This window comes from Chroicocephalus ridibundus, chromosome 3 (genome assembly GCF_963924245.1).
Source record: "Chroicocephalus ridibundus chromosome 3, bChrRid1.1, whole genome shotgun sequence".
NCBI classification, from domain to species: domain Eukaryota; kingdom Metazoa; phylum Chordata; class Aves; order Charadriiformes; family Laridae; genus Chroicocephalus; species Chroicocephalus ridibundus.
The window spans coordinates 128,319,510-128,346,577 of NC_086286.1; the positions used below are offsets into that span (position 1 = coordinate 128,319,510).

The window sequence follows — 27,068 nt, forward strand, 5'->3', positions numbered from 1 at the left end:
TAAACGGTGGTGCAACCGAAAAGCAAAACCCCGCAGCACGCAAAAAGCCGGCAGGCACACTCCGGAGGCCATTTATGCCTAAGAAAGAATGAAATCAAACTGCGCTCCGTTCCGCACTCCCACCCGCACCGCGCCGCCGCAGCTTCACGCATGCGCAAACACCCGGGGGGGGGGGGGCGCGCATAGCGAAACTGCGCGTGCGCAATGCGCAGTACCGTAAGCGCAGATGACGCATGCGCAATAAGCCCTGCGGAGCCGCCTCCCGGGAGCGCTGCGCATGCGCAGTGCTCATAATGGCTTCGCCGCCCGGAGCGCTAGCGCATGCGTGTGGGGAGGGCCGGGGTGCCCGCGCCGTACTGCGCATGCGGGGGCGCAGCGTGCGCATGCGCACTGCTCCCTTCCGCCCCCCCTTCCGCCGTCGGCCGGCGCCGGTGGAGCGGGAGAACGGCCGCCGTGCGGAGCCGCGGGCCCGGCGGGCGGAGGAGCCGCCGCCATGGTGTTCTACTTCACCTCCAACGGTGAGTGGGCGAGGGGAGGGCCGCTGGAGGCCTCAGCGTCCGCGCGGGGCCTGGGGCGGGCCGGGTCCCGCCGCTGGGAGGGGAGTGCTGGGCCGCGGCGCTGCCCGGTCCCTTAGCGAGAGGGGCCGAGCGGGGCCGGCCCGTCCTCCCGCCCCTCTGAGCGCCCCCTTAGTCCCGTCGGTGCCTTTTAGCGAGCTCCTGGGCTGGACTGAGTTTAAACGACTTAAGTTGGGCCGGAGTAGGCCACAGTTTAAGGTCATTTCGGGAGTTGAGGGCTTCCCTGAGCTGAGGAGCCTCTTATCAGTGGTTACAGAATTGCCTGGGTTGGAAGGGACCTTTCAGATCATCGAGTCCAACCATCAACCCAGCACTGCCAAGGCCACCACTACCCCATGGCCCTCAGCACCGCGTCTGCCCGGCTTTTCAACCCCACCAGGGATGGCGACTCCACCACTGCCCTGGGCAGCCTCTTCCAATGCTTCACAACCCTTTCCAGGAGGAAATTGTTCCCAATATCCATCCTAAACCTCCCCTGGCACAACTTGAGGCCGTTTCCTCTTGTGCCATGGCCTGTTCCTTGGGAGAAGAGCCCGACCCCCCCTGGCTACCCCCTCCTTTCAGGGAGCTGTAGAGAGCCAGAAGGTCTCCCCTCAGCCTCCTCTTCTCCAGGCTGAACCCCCCCAGCTCCCTCAGCCGCTCCTCACCAGACTTGTGCTCCAGACCCCTCACCAGCTCCGTTGCCCTTCTCTGGACACGCTCCAGCCCCTCAAGGTCTTTCTTGTAACAGGTCTTGTTACTAACAGCTTCGAATGGCTGTCAGTACCAGGGAGTGACTTCTGCAAAGCGTTCTCAGGTGTACTGCTGTCAGGAGTTTGAGGGAAGACACAATGCATAAACTCTCTCATTGTTTTTCCTTTAATATAAACTGATCCCTTTCGCTTGCCCCTATGAAAGGGTTCACTGCTTCCGACGCATCAGAAATTTGGGGTTTGATGGGCTGATGACCCGGAGGATAGTACAGGAATATGCCTTTTTGGTTTGACCCCAGTCATTTCATGAACGTATAACCTTGCGAAAGTTTCTGTATGACTTTTACCCCCTGCCCATTGCAGCCACAAAGTAGTATTTTAGCATTGTCTCCCTTGGCTCTAGAGATCGAGTTCCTTAACGAGAAGGGTTTGAGTGCCTGGCTGCTTGATTTTTCTTCGATAAGGAAAGACTTAACACTCTTGTGAATGTTTCTTAAATAAACCTTTTCTTGGGATTTGTTAAAAAAACTTTTTTTTCCTCTGTTACGGAAAGTAAGGCCCTTTATACACCCAGTGAGCAGACACCCTGCCTGTGCTGACCACTAAACCTGATGCTCAGAAGGAAATGTTTTCTGCCCATCAGCAGGCAGATAGCGAGAAGTTCAGAGACTTTCCCGGACCTGGGCCCTTTTTTGGGGAGAAAAAAAGCCATATTCGGCACCTGGCAGCCATGGAGGGTTGCTTGGGGGGTGTGAGGAGCAGACAAGCTGCAGTTAACACTGGATGTAAACAATCTCCTTTATTTTCAGATGGTAGTTCTGCGAGGGGTATCTGACATGTTGTCATCAGTTTTGCTGCCAGAGGGAGATCTGGAATGTGAAAACTATTGCAGTTTGCCTAAAATGTGTTGCACTGTTACTAATGTGGGTTAAATCATATGGGTTTCAAGTAACGTCCTTTTTGGTTATGTGACGTGTTCCTCCACTGTTTTGGCAGGATGGGCTTCGTTTTCACAGAACCGTCACTAATGTAACTTTATTTTTGAGGATTTAATTTTACGCTTAATAGTTGGTGCCTGTAGTCACGGTCATCACCCCTTCTCTGGACTCTCCTCTGTGTCCAGGGTGGATTTTTTCCAATCTTTAACTCCCACAGGCATATAATCCTGTCGTATTTTTCAATATCCATTTCTTATTACCTCATTACTAAATTCTAAATAGTTGTCTGGGCTTTGTGCTAGTGGTGTTGGATTTCCGATAAAAACGCCCTCAGAAAGGACTGGGTCAGTAAGCAGTTTGGGATCCAAGTCATTTCACTGCCAGAGCGGTAGCACGTTAAGTGAAGCGTGTCTCCTGTTTTAGCGAATTAGAAAACACGAGATTAGCACAAGAATGCTTTTCGGAGGCAGATTTGGTCACTTGTATTTCATTTTTGCTCTTAGTCTTTAATTTGCGCGCTGTCAGGGAGTGACTTTTAGAAATCCTGCCCTGAATTCTGGTTGTTCTGCACGAGTGTATGAAAAATGCACATCTGCGTTGCTGCAGCAGGTCGTTTCAGTGTCTGAAAAAGGCAAACCTGCGGTGCCGCAGCAGGTTGTTTCGGCCACTGGCTGTTACGGCGTGAAGCCGTCTGCTGAAAACCCGTTTTCGGTAATTCTCTGTGCTGAAGTGTGCAGGTCCTCGTGAAGAACAGCTAAATTTCCGTGCAGCACTGAGGCTTCTGGCTGTGGCTGCAGCCTTTACTCACGTGCAACGTAATTGTTAAAAGTTGCAGAAGCCAGAGAAGGGACGCAGTGGTAGGCAGTGTTGCTGTGAAATTGGGATTTCCCTGCTGCCATGTACAAGAACAGAGCATTACTATTTATTTTTAAGCAGGTTGCTCAATGATTTCTTCAGGATTTCCCTGACTGTGGCACCCTCTTACTGCTCTGTGTCCATCTCCCAGCTGTGCTGGCCTTTGGTCCAGGCGCTGAAGGGACACTTGTTTGGTTTCCCAGAATTGGCGGAGTCTTTACTGCCTGATGAAACAAGCCCTAAAGAAGAGAAGGACCTTGTTTTAAGTGTCTCAAAAGGGCACAGATGAGACAAACAAGTCACCAACCGCTGTTTATGCAACTTCAGTCTTTCCATTGAATTTTAATCCGCCCGGGCTACGTGGGGGAGGTTCACGTTGGGCGTCGGGTGCTTTGGGAAGGGTCAGGCAGATGAGCTGTTTCACTCAAGGCCACGCAGTGAGTTAATCCCAGACTGTAAACACGATGTCAGGCTTTCTGGCTCACAGATGTGCGCTTGATTGAACAGATTGTACCATTACACAGATAGGATCTGAATCACCTGGCTGTTGAGGGGGTTTTGCCCAGAAAGCTGTTCCTTGCTGGATAATCTGATGTGGAAAGCGGTGGAAACGCCACTTTCCAAAGTCCTCTGAAGCATTTGGGACAAAATCAGGAGGAAAACGCGAAACAATCTTCCTTTGCCCCCCAGGAGGGAAGCGGGATGGATGGATGGATGAAACAGTTTTCATTCTAATTTCTGTGACCAAGACTGGTGTGTTTGTCATTCCTTGCACAATTTGTCCAAACCCTTTTTGATTTGTTTTCCTTTTTCTATCCCTCAGTTGTTCCCTCCGTTTACACCATTTACATGGGAAAAGATAAGTATGAAAGTAAGTACATTAATGTAATGATGCCTAATGGCTTAGATTTAGATTTGGGGGGATTTAAGGTCATTTTGAAAGGATATCTTTGTATGTGTTAACTTGAAATATTCTTTGAAAACTTGTCCACCTTTGCAAGTGATTCTGACTTACCCCTCTGAAATCCACTGTGTGACTTTTAGTTAGGATAGAAAAATTTTGTAAATCCTCTAGGCAGAGCGACTGCCTTCAAATACAAATAAAAGCTAAAGTAACTGAAAAACAAAATCTGTCTAGAGAAAAATACCGGTTTTCAGGTTTCATTTGATAACTTTTTGCAAACCAACCTTCAGTTTCCCTGCTCAGTCTGTATTTTTCCCCTCTCCAGTGAGCGTTCGTACTCCGTAGGTTTCCCATGCCCGTCCTTTCCCTCATGGTGAAGGTTACAGTTCTGCTTTCCTCCTCTTTCCCCAGCAGTAGCTGATGTGAAACCGAGCGTCTTACTCCCAGGGGGGGATTTGTTAGCGTGGCTATTTTGAAAACTTGCCCTGAAAGTCTCCCCTCATTTGATTGATAGTTGAAGAAAACTGGTTTCCCTTAGAAAATTTCAAAATTCCATGATGGAGGGGTTCCCGGCTTACCTGTTTCTGCCATACCTGGAGCAGGCAGCCTGAAATCCCACTTTTTCTGTTCAGTCACCGTGCAGAGCCTGACCCGCAGCTCCACGTAGTTTGATTTATTGTTGATGACATGCTGGGCTTTGCTCACTGATACTTTTATTCCTACAGATGAAGACCTAATAAAGTATGGCTGGCCTGAAGATATCTGGTAGGTGCTGAAACCCGCTGAAACAAATCGCCTTTCGTTATGCAACTGAGCCGAATGATTGCAACAACTCTCACTTCCCCAGGGGCTGTAAAGTCCCTTTTTTCCAAGGCTACTTAGCAGTTTAAATGCAGTCCCAGGCTGGAGGCAGATTGCAGCAGACCCGGCTGCGGCTCTTGGGACCCCGTTGATTCTGAATTCATTCCCCTGCATCTCTCCCTCCGCCCCCTGCTTTGTTCATCATAAGGGCTGGTCCCCTTGTGAAGGTTTTGGGGGTTTTTCTCTGCGCGGAGCTGCCAGAGAAGCAATAATTCCGTATTTGTGTTTCAGAATAGAGGTGCTGGCTTGCTGTCTTTGGGCAATGGGCACAGTTAAACGAGAAAGGCAGCCGGGTATTCGTAAGAGAGCGCACCTCCGGAGTCGAGCAAGAGTAGGAGCTCCTGGGTATCTCTGTGCACAGAGGAGCAAAGCCAAAAGGCTGATGGAGGACGGGGAGGGTGGAGGCACAAACGTGTGAAATCATGGAGCAGTCAGATGGGGCCCAGGGATGCAGCCAGCAGGTTTTTGAGCAACAGTAAATGCTGTGCCCAGACAAAACTGTCTGTTGTCTCCCAATGCCTTTTCCTCTGTGTGTGCTTCGTGTCCCCACTGTGTGCGCCATGGGCAAGTACCGGCCTGCCCTGTAAAACAGCCGTCGCTGTCTCGGGAGTTGTGGTTGGCGAGTAGAAGCAGAAAAGTTTGCTGTTTTGATTCCTGGCGGGTGAAAGCCATGTCTGCTCTAAGCAGACCCGCTACAGCTGCGGCCAGGCGGGCAGAAGGAGGTGCTCTGACACGTGCAGGTTGGTTTTGGCTTTAAGATCTCATCAGAAGAGGGAAAACAAGAGAAGGGGAATTCCCGGTCCTTTTACCAGGAATTGGTGGCATCTTTGCTGGCTGGGTTAGCCCAGAAACTTTCCGGACCGACAAGGTTTGGGAGGTATTTATGAAGGAATTTACTTGCTTCCAGGCACCGTCGCACAGACCAGGTGTAAGGCAGTTGCTGCCTCTCCTTCGCTAACAGTTTCTAACAAGAATCACCGAGTGGGTTCTCCACCTTCTCGCTCTTCAAGGTGGCCTTTGCCAGGATGAGCTGGGGTGTCTTGGTAGAGCTGGAGGTTGAATAGGTAGTAGCTAGCACGCTCCGCAGAGGATGTTTTGTCAGCAGTCCGCTAACTGGCAAGGGAATATTTTTGTCTTTTCTAGCAGAAAAGGTTGTACTTCAGCTGAATACCACACTGTTGTAGCAGTATCACATTCATTTTGTCTCATGTTCGTCCTATCACTACATAATTTAAGGTGTGTCTATACTGTTATTTAGGAGTGACCTTGAAATTCAACCTGAACAATGAAAGTCATCTTTTCCCATCTCTTTCGTATCTTGTAGCTCACACCAACATCACCCATGTTGCTTTTTTTTGTGTCCTAGTGCCATCTCAACAAAATATCATAGGTCTTCTGGCAGAGGTCTCCTGGGAATTGTTCCCTTGATGCTGTCTGGCACCTTTTAGACTTTCTTGTGCTTAAGAGGGCTCCAGTGGAACTGGGGTACGAGGCTCAGAAGGTACAAGTGGGAATTCACGTGTTGGTGCTGGAGGGTTTTCTGTCTCGCAGGAGGGAGGAAAAAGTCCCCTTATGGTAAAAAGAAAACGGTGTGAAGAAAGGTTGGGAGGTGACATGAGATCAGTTCTCCCCAAACTCTGTCCCTGGAGGTTTGCAGGGTTGGAGTGAGTGTTGATCAGGACAGAGGCTTAAAAAATAGGTGATCATGATAAAAACACAGTCAAGTTAGAAGAGGTCTGGAGAAGGGCCGCTGGAGGCATAAAGAGATGAAGAGCCATGCCGTAAGGAGGGACTGGAGAGCAGTCCTCAGTCTGAGGTGGAGAGGGCTGAGGGGGATTGATCGAGGGTTATGAAATCTTGGAGGCCGTGGATGAAGTGAATGCAGAACTGGTGTTCATGTGCTATCAGATTTGGTACCCACCAAAACCACTAGATCCAGTGCACTTCCCATTTAGCATCGCCTGTTCCCGCTGATGGAGGCAGAGCGCTGGGCTCCGTGGACCGTTCTACTGACCAGTGAGAAATTTGTGGGGTTTTTTTTGCTCTTTGAGCTTGAGTCCAGTGGTGTAAGTGGTGTAACTGGCAGCGCCTGCTGCAGAGTTCACGAGTTTGCTGTTTTTCTAAAGAATAAATAGACAGACCAAAGCACCGTGTGCACAGGCTCGTCCTGTCAGTGTCGCCTGCGTGTAGTATAGCATTTAAAAGGGAAAAAAAAAAGGAGAGGGAAAGGGTTTTTTCTCAGTCTCCCGTTGAGAGGACTGGCGTTTCTTGAGGGATAGGCTCTGACTCCCTTGCCTGCTTTTAAACATATATATCGTGAACATTTCCGGACTTCTGTTGTCCGCGGAGTGGCTGTTTTGTCACTTGTTAGGAAGTAAGTCTTTCAGAACAGATGGCCATCTCTTAATCCTCTGTTAAATATGCTTTTTTTATTCTGTAGGTTTCATGTGGATAAACTCTCTTCTGCACATGTGTACCTTCGGTTACACAAGGTAATCCTGCGACACGTATAGAATCATAGAATCTTCATGGTTGGAAAGGACCTTTGAGATCATCGAGTCCAACCACACACATACAAAAAAACCCCCCTACAATCTCTGCCACTGGAGCATGCCCTGAAGTGCCACATCCAGACGTTCCTTAAATACCTCTAGGGATGGTGACTCAGCCCCCTCCCTGGGCAGGCTGTTCCAGTGCCTGACCACTCTGTCAGTAAAGGAATTCCTCCTGATATCTAACCTAAACCTCCCCTGCCGCAGCTTCAGCCCATTTCCTCTGGTCCTGTCATTATTCCCCTGGGAGAAGAGGCCAACCCCCACCTCTCTGCACCCTCCTTTCAGGGAGTTGTAGAGGGCAATGAGGTCTCCCCTCAGCCTCCTCTTCTCCAAGCTAAACATGCCCAGCTCCCTCAGCCTCTCCTCAGATGCCCTGGTCTCCAGACCCCTCATATATATTTAAAAACATTAATATTCCCCCGCATAAGAACTGCATGTGCCTGTTCTGCCTTCGCCTAAGATCATCTTTGCTTGCATGAACTGTTAAAGTCTGCAGGGCTCCCTAAGGGTGCAGGCAACCACCTGTGTGGGGAGACTGAATTTACAGCCTCCGTTACCAAATAATGTGGGGATGAGGGGGAAGTTTAATGTGGCCCAGCAGAATGTAGAGTTCTGTCTTGACACCAAGAGTGTGTCTAAGAACCATCACCCCACTAAAATGGGGGGAATACCTTTGGGAAAAGCAGGGTGCAAATCGCTTGTGGTGCTTCAAGCCTCTACCTCCAAATGCCACGCAAGACTCCGGTCTTGTGAAATGTGGAGCGTGGAAGTCCTGGCTGTGTTTGCAGAGCATCATGGCCTGTTTCCTGGCCTTCATCCGCTTTTCGGTCCCTACGGCGCCGCAAACCGCTCATGTTGCCTTGCTCTGTCCCAGGGGCAGACAGTGGATGACATTCCTAAAGAAGTTTTGATAGACTGCGCCCATCTAGTGAAGGCGAACAGCATTCAAGGTAATACGGATTCCCGGGAGATCGGTGTGAGGTGCTTGTGGCGAGTGTTTCTGGTCCACACGAGCCTGTGTTTTTTGGATCAAACGTTTGTGACGTTTCTGCTGTGGTGCTCTCAGTTGAGCCTGGGGGTCTTACAGGAAGCAGATGTCGCTTGCAGCTGCTGGGGCTGCCCGTTAGACTTTCGTAAGGAATTTTAAGTCTCTGAAATTCCCGTTTGTGCCTCCATATTGCTGCCTGAGCCAAGGAGGCCTTGCAGTCTCTTCTCTTAACACCACCTTGGGGCCCCCTTCTATAGTAATCGCTCTTCTGGCAAAGGCGATCTCCATCTGGAGTTCGTTAACGCTGCTGCAGCGCTCATGTTACTGCAGAAAATGATGTCGTGGTGTTCTTCCCTTTCACTGCAACACTGGAAGGACTTCTCCGTTTTCTTCTTTCTTGCCTAGCTAGTAATGTTTGTGACAAGAATAACTGCCAGTTTCCATGCGCGCGGGAGACTGTAAGACCTCTTGCAGCAGGGAGAGAATGGAGATGTTTCCCTCCTTTCTTCCCCCGCCACCAGGTTGCAAGATGAACAACGTCAACGTGGTGTACACGCCGTGGACTAACCTGAAGAAGACAGCGGACATGGATGTGGGGCAGATCGGCTTTCACAGGCAGAAGGATGTAAGTGTTTGCACTTCGAGGTGGCAGACTGTAACGTTTCTGTGGTAAGAGCTGAGTGGATTGTCTTCAGCGTTTGCCCTAAAGCTAGGGAATCACCCGCTCCTGAAGCATAAGAGAGATCCCAGGGGTGTGTTTGGACTTGCCTGAACATCACCCAAAAATCCGTGGCTGAGCATCAGCCTATAGCAGAGTGTAGCCTGTACAGCACGTGTTCCCAAACTGCAGCACGGTGTAGCTGACGAGTCTTTGCTGATGCTGAATGGCATCACGTGGTAGTCTGCGCTATCCGCTTGAATTTATCTCCACTGAAATCATCTCCTGTCCCAGCTGAAGAGCCTGCAGATGAGCAGTCACTTTCGATCAGCTCACAGGTAGCAGTGCAATCACACCTCTGGAAGGGCTCAGGGCTTGAACTTGCTGTGCGGAGGAGGGCTGTGTGGGGTCCTGGAGGTGTCTGTCACAGAATCAAAGAACACAAAATGGTAGGGGTTGGCAGGGCCCTCTGGAGATCATCCCGTCCAACCCCCGGCCAGAGCAGGGTCACCCAGAGCAGGTGGCACAGGAACGCGTCCAGGCGGGGTTGGGATGTCTCCAGAGACGGAGACTCCACCACCTCTCTGGGCAGCCTGTGCCAGGGCTCTGCCACCCTCACAGCAAAGAAGTTCCTCCTCGTGTTGAGATGGAACTTCCCATGGTCAAGTTTGTGCCCGTTACCCCTTGTCCTGTCCCCGGGCACCACTGAGAAGAGCCTGGCCCCATCCTCCTGACACCCCCCCTTTCAGTATTTACAAGCATTGATAAGGTCCCCCCTCAGCTGTCTTTTTTCCAGACTGAAAAGACCCAAATCCCTCAGCCTTTCCTCATCAGAGAGATGTTCCAGTCCCCTCAGCATCTTGGTAGCCCTTTTCTGTCCCCTCTCCAGCGGTTCCCTGTCCTTCTGGAACCGGGGAGCCCAGAACTGGACACAGCTGTCGCTGCGTTAACTTTGCCGTCCTTCCCTCCAAGAGCCGTCTCACCCTGTGCTGCCTTTGAATTTGTTAAACCTGTTAAAAGCCAGATATACCTAGCTTTGGCGTAGGGTCAGGCCAGTGCACTAAGCCATTCCCAAGCCTGACCTGGTGTCTGTGGATAATGTTACACTTAAACTGTAGTTAGGCCAGGCTTGAGAGCTGGGCCCGTGCAAACCTCATGAAGTTCAACCAGGCCAAGTGCAGGGTCCTGCTCCTGGGTCCGAGCGACCCCAAGCACAAATCCAGGCTGGGAGGAGAATGGATGGAGAGCAGCCCCGAGGAGAAAGACTTGGGGATGTTGGTGGGTGAGAAGCTCCACAGGAGCCGGCACCGTGCGCTGGCAGCCCAGAACCCCCCCGCAGCCTGGGCTGCATCCCCAGCAGCATGGGCAGCAGGGCGAGGGGGGGATTCTGCCCCTCTGCTGCGCTCGGGGGAGACCCCCCTGCAGTGCTGCCTCCAGCGCTGGGGCCTCGGCACAGGAGAGACACGGAGCTGTTGGAGCGGGGCCAGAGGAGGCCCCGGAGATGCTGGGAGGGCTGGAGCCCCTCTGCTGGGAGGACAGGCTGAGAGAGCTGGGGGGGTTCAGCCTGGAGAAGAGAAGGCTCCGCGGAGACCTTCCAGCCCCTGCCAGTCCCTCAAGGGGCTCCAGGAAAGCTGGGGAGGGACTCTGGAGCAGGGAGGGGAGCCGTGGGACGAGGGGGAAGGGTTTGACACTGGAAGAGGGAGATTGGGATGAGCTATTGGGAAGAAATTCTTTGGTGTGAGGGGGGTGAGCCCCTGGCCCAGGTTGCCCAGAGAAGCTGTGGCTGCCCCATCCCTGGAGGGGTTCAAGGCCAGGTTGGCCGGGGCTTGGAGCAACCTGGGCTGGTGGGAGGTGTCCCTGCCCGGGGCAGGGGGTGGCACTGGGTGGCCTTTAAGGTCCCTTCCCACCCAAACCGTTCCATGATTCAATGATTCAATGGCTGCTGGGAGAGAAAGCTCTCTCAAGATGCAGTAGTTTGGCTAAAACAAGTCTGTACCAGGGCAAGAAGTGGTAAAAACCCTGCAGTCAACAGGCAGCACATGAGCTTCTCTTCCCCAAACAGCCTGCAGAGACCTCCTGCCACCTCTTTGGGAATCGGCAGAGACCGGTTCTTGTCTCTCGGCCTCTTTGTTGAGGTGTGTGCCAAGAAACGAAATTAGTAATGCTTATGTATGTACTCAGCAATGCTCACGCTTATTAGCTATGTGCTTCTGAGTGTTGGGAGTGGGCCCCTCTCTGCTGTTACACAACCTGCTGAATGGGCCTCGGCGGCAGGGATTTTCCTTAGCATCTGTTTTTGTGGGATTCAGCCACGTGTAAAAGTGGAAATTGGGTGTTTTCTTTCCGTTGAGACAAGTGCCAGAATAAAAGTATTTTTTTATAAGGATCATAGTTCTTTGCACTCCAAAGGTGAAAATGCTGACAGTGGAGAAGAAGGTGAACGAGATCCTGAACCGGTTAGAGAAGACAAAAGTGGAGCGTTTCCCAGACCTGGCTGCTGAGAAGGAAGCCCGGGACAGAGAGGAGAGAAACGAGAAAAAAGCCCAGATCCAAGAGATGAAGCGGAAGGAAAAGGAAGAGATGAAGAAGAAGAAAGAGCTGGAGGAACTTAGGTAAGTAATAAATTGTAGTGCCAGCTTCTAATTCTGCAGTTTTCATCGGCGCTGGGAGAGAGTCGTGGGTCAGCGGTTCCTGTTTAATGCTCGGCCCGGCGTTACTCAGCGTTCAGCTGACCTGCTCTGGCACAGACATCTGCATGGCCCAGTGATTTCCTTTGTCTTTGGAATAAATGCATTTTCCCCGTTTCTCCTAAAACAAACCTGGATTGTTAACGGAAAGGACTGTGTCTTTTGAAGCCAGTCCCTGACTTGGGTGAAACTGGGGAAGCCGCTTGGCGCTCTCTGTCGCTGGGACGGGAGCAGTCGCTTCCAGCTTCGTGCGAGCCTTGGAAAACACTGAGCCTTCGCTGGAGTTTTTCAGCGTCCTCTTGCGTGCTGGTGTTAGCTAAAACGTGTGTGAATCCTCAGTCGCACGCTCCTCTGAACACAGAATGAGGGATGGCCGTTCGAAATGTCGGACTGACCTTTCCGTCCGGGCCGCAGCGCGTGTGAGCTTGTTCCTTAGTACTGGCGGCCCCGGGCAGCACCGGACGTATCCGCTGGCTGGCCCCCAAAGCTCGCTTTTAAGCTTTAGTAAGTCCTGTTTATCTGTAAATGGCAGCGAAACCAGAATTTTAAAAACTCTGTGATTTCCTGAGTGATTCAACGCAGGGGAGGGCTCAGAAAGAAGGACTTGGAGGAGCAAAGTGAACTGAGAGGTCGCCAGCAGGCACGGCCGAGCGAGGGGCCTGCCTGCTTATTTAACCTTGCCCCCACAGCTGCCCCTTGGCCCTCCCCCAAAGGAGAGGATTTTCCACCTCCCGGGGTGCCCTAACCGGTAATCCTTGAACAAAAATGTGGAGGAGGCTGCGTAGTGCCTGGGCTTTGTCTGGTTGTTTGAATTAGCCAAAGAGGGTGAGATAAGCAAATACTTGTCTAGCCTGCCTTAGTTCAGAAAGCAAAAATATAAATAAATTGTTTTTCTGGTGTTTGGTCCTGTTTTATCAAAATGCCTCTCTGTTGGTGGGTTTTGAAAACATAACACGCAGGAAAATGCGATTTCTCTTCCAGGAGCTACTCATCGTTAATGAAGGCTGAGAACATGTCGTCGAACCAGGTAAGAGCCGCCCGCTGCCCGCAGAAACCTTTCGGAGGCGGCTGAAATCCAATGCGGGATCCTGACGGCGCGGCTCCCGCATTGCAGTCTGGTTTTGGGTGACTCCTGCATGACAGAGCACATCTCCGTCACCTCTCCCGGGTGAAGGACGTGGCCGCTTCCCTCCGCTTCCTGAGAGGGCCCTTATTGCTTGTGTGTCAGCCAGGAGGAGCCCGTGCTGCTGGAAACGGGTGCAAAGTCCCCCCGCTCCCCTTCCCGCCCCAGGGAAGGATCGGGTAGAGCTTTAAGTGGGGCGCCAGGTTTGAGCTGTTCGAGAGGAGGTCTCCCTGATGGCACCCACGACCTGCCACCTCGTTACTTCAGGGGAGAGGGGGGAAAATGCACATTTTTAACAAGAAATAAAGCAGAGGTGGACGGGCAGAGGTTTGGGGAGGGATGAATATGGGTGCTGAGGGGCAGAAGAGGAAGCTTGAAGGGGTGTGCTTGCAGAGAGCGGTGTCAGCCCGGGACTGGAGTAACGGGGCTGCAGTCTGATGGTAGAAAAGGAGCCGGAGAGGAGCGCAGGGAGGGAGATGAGAAAGTGGATCGCAGGAAGGATGGGGGTGAAGTTCACAAGAGGTCCTGGTGTGCGCCGCCTGCCCCTCTGCTCTGCCTGAGGTCTGGGCTGTCTGCAGCTTCCTGCGTGGCGGGACCTTGGGCAAACAGATCGTGAGATCTTGGAGCTCCTCAGTTTAAAATCCGCCTTTTGCATCCTAGTCCCAGACTGACCGCTCAGAGGAGCGTGTGGTTTTCAGGAATTCTTGATTTTTTTTCCTCCTGGTTGGCCTGCAGATCCCCTTTGAAACTCGAACTGGGTTGAAGGACGAGCGTCTCCCGTTCACACACAAACGGGCTGTGTCCCCGTTAGTGACACTCGCCGGGGAGAGGCGGGGTGGAAATGCTGAGCGGGAGCTTCCTCCTCTCATCTCTTGTCCCCCAGGCGATGCCAGCCTGCTTTCCTTCTCCCGGCTTGGGGAGAAGCTCAGGCTGCGATACGGGGACGATCCCTGGTTCCTCCCAGGTCGCGGCAGGTGGGCTGCAGTTCCAGGGAGGTGATAAATCGCAGGGACGGCAAGTGGCAACCGCTGTTGCCCAACACGGAGCCACGCACAGGGCTGCTCCCGCTCCGGAGCTGCTCTCGTGTGTCTGTTTGGTCTGATTTCATGGTGTTTGTACTGAAACGTCGGGAAACCAGAATAAATGGCAATTCTGCAATCCCGCTGAATGCACCATTTCACCATTTTCCGTTTTAATGAGCTCAATGATCCTGATTTTGTCTTTTTTGTTGTTTTTTTTCCCCCCACAGGATGGCAACGATTCAGATGACTTTATGTAAATAAAGTCTGTCTCTCTCCTTTCTCAATCCTGAGGTGGTTTGGGATGTCTTAATATGTCACCATCGCTAAGAATGCCAAAAAAAAAAAACCCAAAACAAACCCAAAAAAGTGAATGCCGACTCCATTTCTTCAGAACCAGGTTGGTTCTCCCAGCAGCCTCTGTGCCATGGACAACTTCGGGAAGGAGAAGACCCGTACGTCCGCGCATACATCTCTTTTTCAGGGACGTGGGTGGAAGGAAGCGGAATTGACTTGCGGTTCTCCAAAGACAATGATATTTATTCTAGGGAAAGGGTTTGGTGTGTAGCTTTTAATCCGACGGGATTTAAAGAAAAGAAAACCACTTGGGGCTGTCTCGCCGCTGTGCTAGCAGCGGGGTGACTCGGATGTCGCCGCTAACTCGGTGGGGACATGAAGGCGACGCTGCCGACCACCCAACTCTCGGAACGGGTCGGCAAAGCTGGGGGGCGGCCCCTCTACAATTTGGTGGCGGGGGACGGGCGGGGGGTGGACGTTTGGCCAAGCTCACGGCTGCTTTGCCGACCTCCCCAGCCTTCGCTGGCCGTAAATCTGGTGGCTCCTCGTTAAACACGGAGCTCCAGATGATGAAGATGGAGCTCGGCTGTTGCTGGAGCGCAGGACCGCCGGCTGGGGTATGTGCCGTTAGCACGGAATGAGGATAGCCCCGCGCTGTATTTTCTTTGAAATTACGCTTGATTTCGGGGCTGTTCCTTGAAAACCTTCTCTGGTTTGTGAAGGAGAGTTGAGTTTCGCGCAGCGTCCAGGCCGGAGCTCTTGCCTGAGCGCTCGGTAAGGTTTTGTGGCTAAGTCTGTACGAAAAGGTCACGATAATCCTTGCGGCGCCTGTGTCTATGTCACGATTAAATTCATAACATGCTGGTAAAACGTCCTGCTCGGGGGGGGGGGGGTCCCCTGGTGTGCTGACACCTCTGAGAAGGAGGGGAGCTGTGAGGGTCTGGCAGTGTCTGCTCGGGCAGCAGAGGCCGTGCAGAGCGTGGCCGTTCCGGGGGAGGGATGGCAAAAATCTGTGAAAATCAGGTTTTGGGGTGCGCCTCTGGGTGCTGCAGCCTCTGGGTGCTGCAGCCTCGGCGGGTGGGGGAAAAGCCCCTCCGCCTCTGGCCTTGCTTCTCCCCACTGCAAAGCGAGGATGTCTCCTGGTGCAGGGGGGGATTTTGGGGGGGAAATAGGCAAAAGGGAAGCGCACCCCAACGAGCCGAAATCTTGGGAGCCTCATCAGAGAATTACGGAATTATTACAGCAGAAAAAAACCACCCTGCCACAAGGGCAAGTCCCAATAATGCACTTAAACTTATTTTATGTGCCTCGTAGCATCTGCCCCCCTCCCTCTGGGTCCCCAGGGTGCGGGGTTGGGGCTGGGGAGGGCGAGGAGGGTCCAGACCCTCATCAGCCGCCGGTTCCTGGCTGGGAGGAGGATGAGGATGGTGGGCTGTGCATCCCCTTGCTGCTCGTTCGCTGTCTTGGCTCAGGCTGAGCTGAACCCGGGGTGACTCCAGCTAACGCCACCCCAAATTCTCTGCCGTGTCCCACTTCTTTTGGGACCTAGTGTGCGAGCTGGCCCCGGGCGGGGGGCTGATGGGGAAACTGAGGCACGGTGCAGCACTGGGTTTCTTCCTCCCTCCCAGCTGCCCCTGGCAGGGGCAGGGGAGAAGCCAGGAGTGCGGGAGGGCCACGGGGGGGGCAAGGAGCTGGTGGGACACCGTCTGGCCCCGCAGACTCGCCGTGCCTGGGCCTCCCCGCCATCAATGGGCCCTTTCACGGGCCTGCGGTGTTGGCCGGGGCCGGCGACCTGAAGGTTGGTCCCGAGCGGCGCTGCCATCGGCACTGCCCGCGGCCCCAGCCCTGCAGCTGCGATCTGTTGTGCTTGGCTGCGGCGCCCGCCGCGGCGCCCGCCCGGCGGCTCCCGTGTCCTCCGGCCTTCAGCGATGGGCCATGGTCCCTCCGCGGCACCGCGTGTCCCCGGGCACCCTGAGCGTGGCTGCCCTTGGGGTTGCGTGTCCCCAGCACCCTGTGTGTCCATGTCCATGGGGCTGCGTGTCCCCAGGCACCCTGAGCACGGGCTGCCCTTGGTCTGTGTACCCCGGCACCCTGTGCGTCGATGTCCCTGGGGCTGCGTGTCCTTGGGCACCTCGGGCATGGCTGCCCATGGGCCACATGTCCCCAGGCACCCTGTGCATTGTTGTCCATGGGCTGTGTGACTCCAGGTTATCCTGTCCCTCGGCTGTGCATCCCCCTGCACCCTGTGCGTGATGTCCATGTGTCCCCAGGATCCTGTGTGTCGATGTCCCTGGGACTGTGTGTCCCCGGGCACTCTGTGCATGATGTCCATGTGTCCCCGGGCACCCTGTGCGTCGATGTCCCTGGGGCTGTGCGTCCCCAAGCACCCTGTGCATGATGTCCATGTGTCCCCAGGATCCTGTGCGTCGATGTCCGTGGGGCTGTGCGTCCCCAAGCACCCTGTGCATGATGTCCATGTGTCCCCAGGATCCTGTGTGTCGATGTCCCTGGGGCTGTGTGTCCCCGGGCACTCTGTGCATGATGTCCATGTGTCCCCGGGCACCCTGTGCATCGATGTCCCTGGGGCTGTGCGTCCCCAAGCACCCTGTGCATGATGTCCATGTGTCCCCGGGCACCCTGCGCATCGATGTGCTTGGGGCTGTGTGCCCTTGGGCACCTCGTGCATGGCTGCCTGTGGGCCGCATGTCCCCAAGCACCCTGTGCACAGCTGCCCATGGCCTGTGTGTCCCCAGCACCCTAGGCATTGATGGCCATGTGTCCCCAGCACCCTGTGCATTGCTGCCCATGGGGTTGTGTCCCCACCACCACCCTGTGCATCAATGTCCACGGAGCTGTGTGTCCCCAGCACCCTGTGCGTCGATGTCCACGGGGTTGTGTGTCCCCACGCACCCTGTGCATCGATGTCCATGGGGCTGTGTGTCACCCACACCCTTGTACATCACTGCCCGTGGGCCACATGTCCCCAGGCACCCTGTGCATCCCTGCCCTTGGGGTGTTGTGTCCCCAGCACCCTGTGCATTGATGTCCATGGGCTGTGTGTCCCCAAGCACCCTGTGCGTCACTGCCCATGGGGCCACCATGTCCCCAGGCACCCTGCGCGTGGCTGCCCAGGGCGGGAGGTGCTGTGTCCGCACCGTCCTGCCGCGACACTGCCTAGGACACCCCTTGGGACGGGCAGGGACGGTGAGAGGCTGTGTGGCCCCCGCCGCCCCGCTCCCCTCCGTGCCCACCCAGCTGCCAAGAATAACCCCCCCGGCTGCCATCAGCACTTCCCGCCCGGCCCTTCCCCGCCTCCGCTCCTCGTTTATTTATTAATCTTGTTGCTCCCAGCTCTGGAATCCCATCGCCCACCCTCGCCATCGCCCGCAAAGCGCAGCTCCGGCCGCTGCCGGGGGGGAAAACCCTGCCCTTGCACATTTTTCGCAGGCTCAGGGAGGGGGCGGCCCCCCCATCCACAAACACTGGCACAGCCGCTGCCCATGTTGTGCTAAGGCTGCTCCCTGGCCAGATGTGCTCCGGCTTTCCGCAGACGCAGGGGTTTGGGAAGGGGTGAAAAGGTTGGAGCGGGGGTTGCAGCGTGGTCAGGTCCTACCTCGTTGGGGGAAACTGAGGCACGGAGCGGTGGTGGGCATGGCTGAGGCTCCTGCACCGTGGCAGAGCATAGGATCATCGAATCATGGAACGGTTTGGGTGGGAAGGGACCTTAAAGGCCACCCAGTGCCACCCCCTGCCCTGGGCAGGGACACCTCCCACCAGCCCAGGTTGCTCCAAGCCCCGGCCAACCTGGCCTTGAACCCCTCCAGGGATGGGGCAGCCACAGCTTCTCTGGGCAACCTGGGCCAGGGGCTCACCCCCCTCACAGCAAAGAATTTCTTCCCAATATCTCATCCCAATCTCCCCTCTTCCAGTGTAAAACCCTTCCCCCTCGTCCCACGGCTCCCCTCCCTGCTCCAGAGTCCCTCCCCAGCTTTCCTGGAGCCCCTTGAGGGACTGGCAGGGGCTGGAAGGTCTCCGCGGAGCCTTCTCTTCTCCAGGCTGAACCCCCCCAGCTCTCTCAGCCTGTCCTCCCAGCAGAGGGGCTCCAGCCCTCCCAGCATCTCCGGGGCCTCCTCTGGCCCCGCTCCAACAGCTCCGTGTCTCTCCTGTGCCGAGGCCCCAGCGCTGGAGGCAGCACTGCAGGGGGGTCTCCCCCGAGCGCAGCAGAGGGGCAGAATCCCCCCCTCGCCCTGCTGCCCGCGCTGAAGGTTTTCCCCTGCCCCCAGAGCCCCAGCAGCACGAACCCAGCCACTGCCTGGGGTCCCATCAGCATGTTTCCCATCCGTGTAACGAGTTGCCAGGTCTCTGCCCCCACCCACCTCCTTCTCCGAGCCCCCACCCGCCCCCCAACCCGGTGCTGTCTCTGCAGCCGCGGCAGCTACACACCAGTGTTAATAACCAGCCCCGGCCTGTTTCGGGGCTGAAAACAGGAAACCGCTTTGCCAAGAGCAATAAACCGCTCGGGCGGCCGGATCCCGTGCCCCGGGCAGGGCTGGCTGGGCCGGGCACGGGGTCCCTGTGCTGGGGGGGACGGGGACGGTGGGGCTGGCCTGGCTCTTATCCCCAGTGCCGCGATGCTCCTGGCACCAGCACCCCCCCCCTCCGCTGCCCAGCCCCCTGCTGCAGTGGGGTCACCCCACAGCCAGGGCTCGGGGACCCCGGGTTGGGCTGGCGGAGGAGGTGACGCTGGTCCCTTGGCCCCTGGTGGCCTGTGTCACCGGGCAGCCTGGGCGGGGAAACTGAGGCACGGAGCAGAGCAGCAGGGTCCCTGTCGGAGACCACGCCTGCACGCGCCCGCACACACGCGTGTGTGCACATCTACGGGCACCCTCTGCCTGCGCGCGCCCTGCGTGCACGTGTCTCCTCACTCGCGCACACACACGCACACGTGCGCTCACTTGAGCACGTGCACGCGGTCACGCACACGCGTGCACGCATTCATGCCCACGCGTGCACCAGCGTGCTCACTCGTGCACACGCACTCATGCACACACGCGCACGGGCATTCTCACTTCATGCGCACGCGTGCTCACTCGTGCACATGCACACCTTCACGCACACGTGCACATATGTGCTCATGCAAACACGTGCCCACACACGCAGTCATGCACACGTGTGCTCACTCATGCACACACGTGCTCAGCTGTGCGCCATGCGTACGTATGCTCACTCGTGCGCACACGTGCTCACACGTGCACACGCATGCTCACGCATTCACATTCATGCACACCGACTCACGCACACATGCTCACACACGAGCATACATGCACACACGTGGTCACATGTGCACATACATGTTCACACACGTGTTCACTCATGCACACATGATCACATTCATGCACACTGACTTATGCTCACACCTGTACACACCTGCACACACATGCTCACACAGGCTCACACGTGCACACTCATGCTCACACGAGCACACACATGCTCACACCTGCTCACACAATGCTCACACATGCTCACACATGCACACACATGCTCACACACACATGTGCTCACATGTGCACACATGCACACACATGCTCACACACATGCACACACGTGCACACACATGCACACACACATGCACACACGTGCACACACGTGCACACACGTGCAAACACACATGCACACACACACGCACACCCGTGCACACACATGCTCACACATGCTCACACGTGCTCACACGTGCACACACACATGCACACACATGCACACACATGCACGCACACATGCACACACACGCACACGCACACACACAGGCTCACACACAGGCTCACACACGCACACACACAGGCTCACACACAGGCTCACACACACGCACACACATGCACACACACATGCACACACACACGCACACACACGTGCACACACACGCACACACACACGCACACATGTGCTCACATGTGCTCACACACGCACACGCACACACACACGCACACACATGCACACACACGCACACACACACGCACACACACGCACACACACACGCACACACACATGCACACACACACGCACGCACACACGCACACACACACGCACACACGCACACACATGCACACATGTGCTCACATGTGCTCACACACGCACACACACACGCACACACACGCGCACACACGTGCACACACGTGCTCACACACGCACACACACGTGCACCCTCACGCACGTACACACTCACACACACGTACAACACCCTTCCCCTTCCCCCTCCCCATCACCCCACCCCCGGCAGCCGCGTGGCTCTGGGCGCCCCCCTGCACACCCCCCTGCACCCCCCTGCACACCCCCCTGCGCACCCCCCTGCGCACCCCCCTGCGCACCCCCCCCGTGTCCCCCCCGTGTCCCCCCCCGTGCCCCCCGCAGGAGCCGCCTGTCCCCATTCAACTTTATTGTGCCGGGAGTACACTGGGGACACCGCGGGGGGCTGGGGGGGGGGGGCGGGGGGGGTGTGGGTAGGAAGGGCACAAACCAGCTGCGCCCCATCCCTCGGGGACCCCCCCCCACCCCCGGGGACCCCCCCGACGCCGGGGATGGCCGAGCCGGAGCCGGCAGCATCCCTGGGAGCCGGGGACCAGCCCCCGCGCTGGGGGGGGGGGGGGACGACACACACGACGGGGACCCCCATTTTCCCCCCCCGTCCTGCGGGGGATGCTCTGGGGGTCCGGCGGTGGGGGGGGGCAGTGGGGACAGGGGGGGGTTCCTGCCACCTTGGTCCCCTGGTTGGCAGCAGGCTGGGTTACTGTCCTGGGGGGCCGGGGGGGCCAGGCAGCCCGGGGGGGCCACGCAAACCGGGGTCTCCCTTGGGGCCAGTGGGGCCGGTCTGCCCCACAGCCCCGGGGGTCCCGGGCAAGCCCGGTTTGCCCTGGGGGCCGGGGGGGCCCACTGGCCCTGGCACCCCAACAGGTCCGGGGGGGCCGGGGTCTCCCTTGGGCCCCCCCAGCCCCCGGGAGCCCGATTGCCCGAAGCTGCCCTTGGCACCCTTGAGGCCGGGGAAACCTTTTGAACCCAGGGGACCCCTTTCCCCCTGGGGGCCGGGGGGTCCCGGGGGGCCGTGGAGTCCTTGGGGTCCCGGCAAGCCCAGGTTGCCCACGTCGCCCTTCTCGCCTTGGCTTCCTGGGGGGCCCTTGAAGCCCACGTCGCCCTTGAGGCCGCGGGGGCCCGGGAGGCCGGGAGCACCTGGGGGGGGAGAGGAGGGGGTGAAGGAGAAGCACTGGGGGGAGGGGGGGGGCAGCACCCCAAAACAGACGTGTCCCCAGCCCTGAAGATCTTGCGGAGACCGGGATGGGCTGAGCCTGGCTCCCCCCGAAAATCCCATCCGGGAACCGGCCGGGCTCATTAATTAGGGCAGCCCGGTAACGATGCAGATGGATCCACCATGATCCAGGCTGGGTGGTCCGTGGTGGAGCGGGAAGGTGCCCCTGAGCTACGGGGAGCCACCGTGGTGGAACCGGGACAGCCCCTGGGTGGAGGGAGATGTCCCCAGGCCACCCGGGCCACCGGGGGGAAGCTTTGGGCACCCTCATCCAGGGGCAGCCGTGCCCTCTCCACCAGGACCAGCAAGAGGGGGTCACTGGCACCAGTATACAAGCCAGCCATGCTGGAAGGATGGCTCCTTCTCCTCCAAGGAGACTCCAAGGTCACCTCCCTGTTGTCCCCGTCCCTCCACGCAGGGACAGCTCTGCAAGGTGCAGCTCCATCCCCAGGACACTTCTCCATCCCTGGACGAGTATCTGGGTGCCTTCGTGCGCATCCCAACACCCCCTTGGCCTCGGCAACGGTGGTTTGGGTCCTCTGGGGTGCAGGACACTCCCAAGGAGCCCAGTTTCCACCAGGCTCAGCCAGTCCCCAAAACTGCCTGCCCAGCGCGCCCGTCCCCAACCCATCCCCGGAGATGGGCTGTGCCCACCAGGATGCGTCTCACCTCGTAAGACGGTGATGTTCTTCAACATCTCCCCATGCCGGACGTCCACCACCTTCATCTCCTCCATGACCATGGAGAGGTTGCGGATGTCAAAGTCCAGCCGGGCGCTGAGCAGGCTGTAACGTTCCCTCAGCAGGTCCGTGGTGCCCTGGACCAGGCTGAGGGACTTGTTCAGATAGTAGAGCTCCTCGGCGTGGGTGTGGAAGCCCAGGGTGCAGGAGAGCCGCACGTCGTCCAGGTAGCGCAGCATGCTGTGGACATGGCTGTCGGTGGCGTTGATGTTGGCGAAGATGGTGCCGATCTCGATCTCGTGGGAGGTCATGCGACCTTCCAGGGTCTCGAAACGCTCGGCCGTGCGGTTCTGCGTGTACCTGTTGTGGTAACGCAGGTCGTTCATGTTCTCCTCGTGGTCGTCCAGGAAGGAGGAGATGTTGTCCAGCTGCAGCTGCAGCCCCATCACCTGCAGCACCAGGTCGTGCATGTTCTCCGAGTTCTGGCCCACCTGCCGAACAGCTGCGCCCACGCTGCCTTGGATGCTCTTCACCAGCTCGCTGGTCTTGGAGGAGGTGGCCCGTAGCCCGCCGAAGAGGCGGGTGTAGTTCTGCCACTCGGTGACGATCTTCTGCAGTGTCAGCGTCTCCTCGTCCGTCTTCCTCTGGATGACCTGGATCCAGTCAGAGGTTTGCCCCAAGGTGAAGTTCATCTGCTGCATGGCTGCTCGGACATCGTAGCGGTCCTGGGCCAAGCCCTTGAGAGAGCTGTCTAGCTGGGAGGTGACCACCTGCCAACCCCCAACCTGGGCCAGGAACTGCCCCAAGCTTTCGTTGACCTGGCGGATGGAGAAGGAGCAGTTGTCCACCTCGCTGGTGATCTTGTTGCTGGTGGACGAGAGGAGGGCGTGGGTCTGGGAGGTCCGATCGAGCAGGATTTCTTGAACCAAAAGCATCTTCTGGATCTCCTCCAGCTCGCCCTGCAGCTTGGTGATCTCCTGGCCCAGCTGCCCCGTCTCATGGCAGAGGGAGCAGTTCCCTGAGGTCTTCTCATCTGAACGAAGGGCAGAGGGGGCTGTTACAACCACCCCGGCCCTCACTGGGCCTTGAGACCCTCCTGCTGAGGCCCAGAGCGGAGGAAGGAGCCTCATCATGGTTTGTCCTTGAAGACCCTGGAGATGGGCACCACGGAGCCACGGCTGGGACAACACTGATGCCACCAGCCCGTACCAGCTCCCACCCCCATCCTGCTCCCGATACCTCTGTGAAGCAACTTCCCCAAAAAGCCCAACCCCACCAACCCCACCCTGGGGTCCTCCACCGATCCCTCCCCAAAATCCTGGGAGATAAGTGGGGGTTCGGCTCTGAGGGAGCCCCAGGACCTGAACCGTGGAGATGCTTCAGCCCCTGGCTGGCAGCACCGAGCAGCCGAGGTCCACTCACGTGGAGGGACGTGTGGTGCCGAAGCCTGGAGAAGACCTCTAGGTCCAGGTGCACTCACCCAGCCCCTGGAGGTCCTCCTGGATGGACATGATCTTCTTCTCGTAATAGGCCTGGGCTGAGCTGATGTCGCTGGAGATGGAGTCAACTTTCCTGAACACTGGGGAGGGAAAGTGGGGGCTCAGGGGAGGTGGGGGGGAGCCATCGTCCTCCACACCTTTCCTCTGGGCTCACTCCCCAGTGAGGAGGATGGCCAGGGCTGGAAGTGGCTGGTGGGTGGGGGGGGTGTCCCAAGGGGACTTTTGGGTTCGGGGCTTGGATGAGGTCTACAAAGCATCTCCAGGGGTCACAGAATGTAGGGGTTGGAAAGGACCTCTGGAGATCATCTAGTCCAGCCTCCCGCCAGAGCAGGGTCCAGCCCCGGGGAGCACAGGGCTGAGCCTGGGAGGCCGTTCCTTGCCCATGGAGGTGATGGAGTGGCAACCTCTGGGCTCCAGGGTGGTTCTTGAGGTCCCCATGGGGGTAAAGCCACCCCCTGGCGAGGTGGCATCACACCCAGGATCCCACGAGCATCCCAAGGGCAGGTCGGGGGGAGCTGGATGCTCCTCAAGGTGCTTTGGGGGAGTCCCATCACCCCTAGGATGTGCCCCGAGGATGGCAGGAGAGAAGACAGGAGGGAAGGCAGGAGCTGGACCTCCCGGCCCTGCCCGCGCTCACCCAAGGCAGCCAGCACCGTCACGGCCACGATGAGGAGGATGGAGAAGATGTAGAGGACTTTGACGGCCGTCTGGAGGGAGAGGTTCTTCTGGCACCGGCTGCAGTTGGTCCGTGCCCTGCCTGGGCGCAGAGAGGGAAGGATCAGGCCCTGCCGCGGCCCCTGCCCGCCCCGGGGGGTGGCCCCACGTCCTCACCGCTCGGTCGGGAGATGAAGGTCGGCATCTCCTCTTCCTCTCCTGCCGCCGGCTCCTCTCCTGAAAGCCAAGACAGGAGGGAGCTGAGCTGCCCGCGCTCGCCAGCCCCGAGGACGCCAGCGGGCCCTGGGGATGGCTGGGAAGCCACACGGCACCCATCACTAGCCACCTTCAGCTGGCCGAAGTCAGGTGGTACCAGCCCGTGGGGACACGTCCCCGCTCCACCGCCAGCTTCTGTGGGACTCGGCTGGGACCTGTGTACCCCGAGACCATCAACTCGGGGAAATTTTGTTGAATTTGCCAAAAAAGTGGGTGACGGAGAAGCTGACGGCTCCCGGCTCCCAGCCCCGTCTCGCCAAAACCATGGGAGCAAAGAAAACCCCACGTCCCACCCCATCCCAGGCCCCCATCCCAGACCCCCAACCCGGACACCCATCCCAGACCCACATCCCGGACCCCCATCCCGGACCTCCATCCCAGACCCCCCATCCTGGTCCTGCATCTTGGACCCCCATCCCAGACTCACATCCCGGACCCACATCCCAGACCCCCGTCCTGGACCCCCATCCTGGACCTCCATCCCAGGCCCCCATCCCGGACCCCCATCCTGGTCCTCCATCCTGGACCCCCCATCCTGGTCCTGCATCTTGGACCCCCATCCCAGACTCACATCCCAGGCCCCCATCCCAGACCCCCGTCCTGGACCTCCATCCCGGACCCCCCATCCTGGTCCTGCATCTTGGACCCCCATCCCAGACTCACATCCCGGACCCACATTCCGGACCCATATCCCAGACCCCCGTCCTGGACCCCCATCCTGGACCTCCATCCCAGGCCCCCATCCCGGACCCCCATCCTGGTCCTCCATCTTGGACCCCCATCTCAGACCCACATCCTGGACACCCATCCCAGGCCCCCATCCCGGACCCCCATCTTGGACCCCCACCCCGGCAGGGGGGCAAGTTGGGGTGGGACAGGCGGTGGGCTGGATCCCCGCCGTGGGTCGGGCAGAGGGGATGCTCTCAGTGCCGGTACCCGACCCTGGAGGAGCCTGGTGGGGCAGAGGGACCCCCTGGCTCCCCAAAGCTCCCCCCAGCTCTGCTGTGCCCGAGAGCCCCCCACAGCCCCCCCCCACCATCCCAGCCACCCCCTGCCCAGGTCCCCCCTGCCACCTCCTGTCCGACAGAAGGGGGGTTCCCAGCCGGGGGTGCCACAGGGGGGCCGCAGGCACGGCCGGAGTGTCCGCGGCACCGGCATCCCCCGCTTTATAAAGCCTGTCCCCCCCCACGCAAAGGCGGGCAGGGGGCAGGAGAGGGGCTGCAGGCGGGGGGGGGACTGGCTGGGCTGGGGGGGCGGCGATTTCCCTCCGTCCTCCCTGGCATGGCCCTCCGCTCTTCGGCTGCCCCCCGCCCCCCCAAATTGTGCTTTTCTGCCCCACGGAGTCAACAAGTGACGGGCTCTGAGCAAGCATGGGGGGGAAGCCACCCCCCCTCGAACCCCCCCACACCGGGGCGGGGGTCCTTGGCCATGGCTATGGGGAGATGCTGCCTGTGGGGAGCGGGGATGCGGTGGGATTTGGGGTGCCAGCCGCCCCCCGGCTCCGCTGCCCACTCCGGCACGGCAATCCCCTCCCGTCCCCCATGCCACCGGCTCCCCCCCACCACAAGGTTGCCCCCCACTCACCTCTCATAGCCCCCGATCCGGGGGGCGGTGGGTGCGATCCTGCCCCGTCCCAGGCCTCACCGCCACGGTTCCCGCATCCGTCTCTTCCCGGCGAACCTCAGTGAGCGGCCAGCATGGCCGGGGCTGCTCCGCTTCCCACCCCTGCCCCACGAGAAGCTCCCCAAACTGCCCCAGGAGCTTTCAAAAGCCCCCCCGGCGGCAGAGCATCCCCTCGGCCACCCGCTCGCCCATGGCCGATGCCCAGGCGGGATGGGGCCGGGTGACGGGTGACGGCAGAGTCCGGCCGGGCTGGACGCCGGCCACCGCAAGGCGAGGCGCTGGGATATGTGCTGGAGAAGAAAGGCTGGTCCCGCGCCCGCCCGCCTTCCCTCCAGCCCTAATGACTAACAAATGTCCGACCGACGGCCGGGACGGCCTCGCTCAGACCAGTTTGGGGAGCTGGGGGGCTGGGGAAAGGGGGGATTGGGAGTCTGGCTTAGGGAGGTGGGGGGCTGGGGTCAGGATTGGGGGTTTGGGGACGTGGATCCGGGTCAGGGACGTGGGGAGATGAGTCTGGGCTCCTGGGTATGGCCCCTGGAGTTGGGTCAGGGATACGAGGAGATGGGTCTGGGGTCCTGCTTTGGGGTCCTGGATCTGGGTCAGGGACATGGGGAGATGAGTCTGGGGTCCTGGGTATGGCCCCTGGAGTTGGGTCAGGGATATGAGGAGATGGGTCTGGGGTCCTGCTTTGGGCTCCTGGATCTGGGTCAGGGACATGGGGAGATGGGTCTGGGGTCCGGCCCCTAGATCTGGGTCTGGGGTCTTGAGTCTGGCTCTTGGACATGGGTCAGGGACATGGCAGATGGGTCTGGGGTCTGGGGTCCCGCTTTGGGCCCCTGGATCTGGGTCACGGACATGGGGAGATGGGTCTGGGGTCCTGGGTATGGCCC

At 58.1% G+C, this 27,068-nt stretch overlaps 2 protein-coding genes across 2 annotated transcripts; one reads left to right on the top strand and one right to left on the bottom strand.

Moving 5' to 3' along the window:
* The first annotated feature begins 370 nt into the window (after positions 1-370).
* On the top strand, positions 371-15,022 carry CCDC25 (coiled-coil domain containing 25). Its single transcript, XM_063330784.1, has 9 exons — positions 371-518; positions 3,884-3,931; positions 4,690-4,729; positions 7,266-7,317; positions 8,255-8,330; positions 8,890-8,993; positions 11,436-11,638; positions 12,695-12,740; positions 14,086-15,022. Exons 1-9 carry the CDS (start codon positions 494-496, stop codon positions 14,113-14,115), a joined length of 624 nt encoding a protein of 207 aa, XP_063186854.1. The 5' UTR covers positions 371-493; the 3' UTR covers positions 14,116-15,022.
* A 5,874-nt stretch (positions 15,023-20,896) lies between these two features.
* Positions 20,897-26,304, bottom strand: SCARA3 (scavenger receptor class A member 3). Its single transcript, XM_063330778.1, has 6 exons — positions 26,140-26,304; positions 24,457-24,516; positions 24,263-24,382; positions 23,607-23,705; positions 22,116-23,159; positions 20,897-21,370 (listed from the first exon to the last, which is right to left on the bottom strand). The coding sequence occupies exons 1-6, from the start codon at positions 26,144-26,146 to the stop codon at positions 20,931-20,933; spliced, it is 1,770 nt and encodes a 589-aa protein (XP_063186848.1). The 5' UTR covers positions 26,147-26,304; the 3' UTR covers positions 20,897-20,930.
* Between the last annotated feature and the right edge of the window lie 764 nt (positions 26,305-27,068).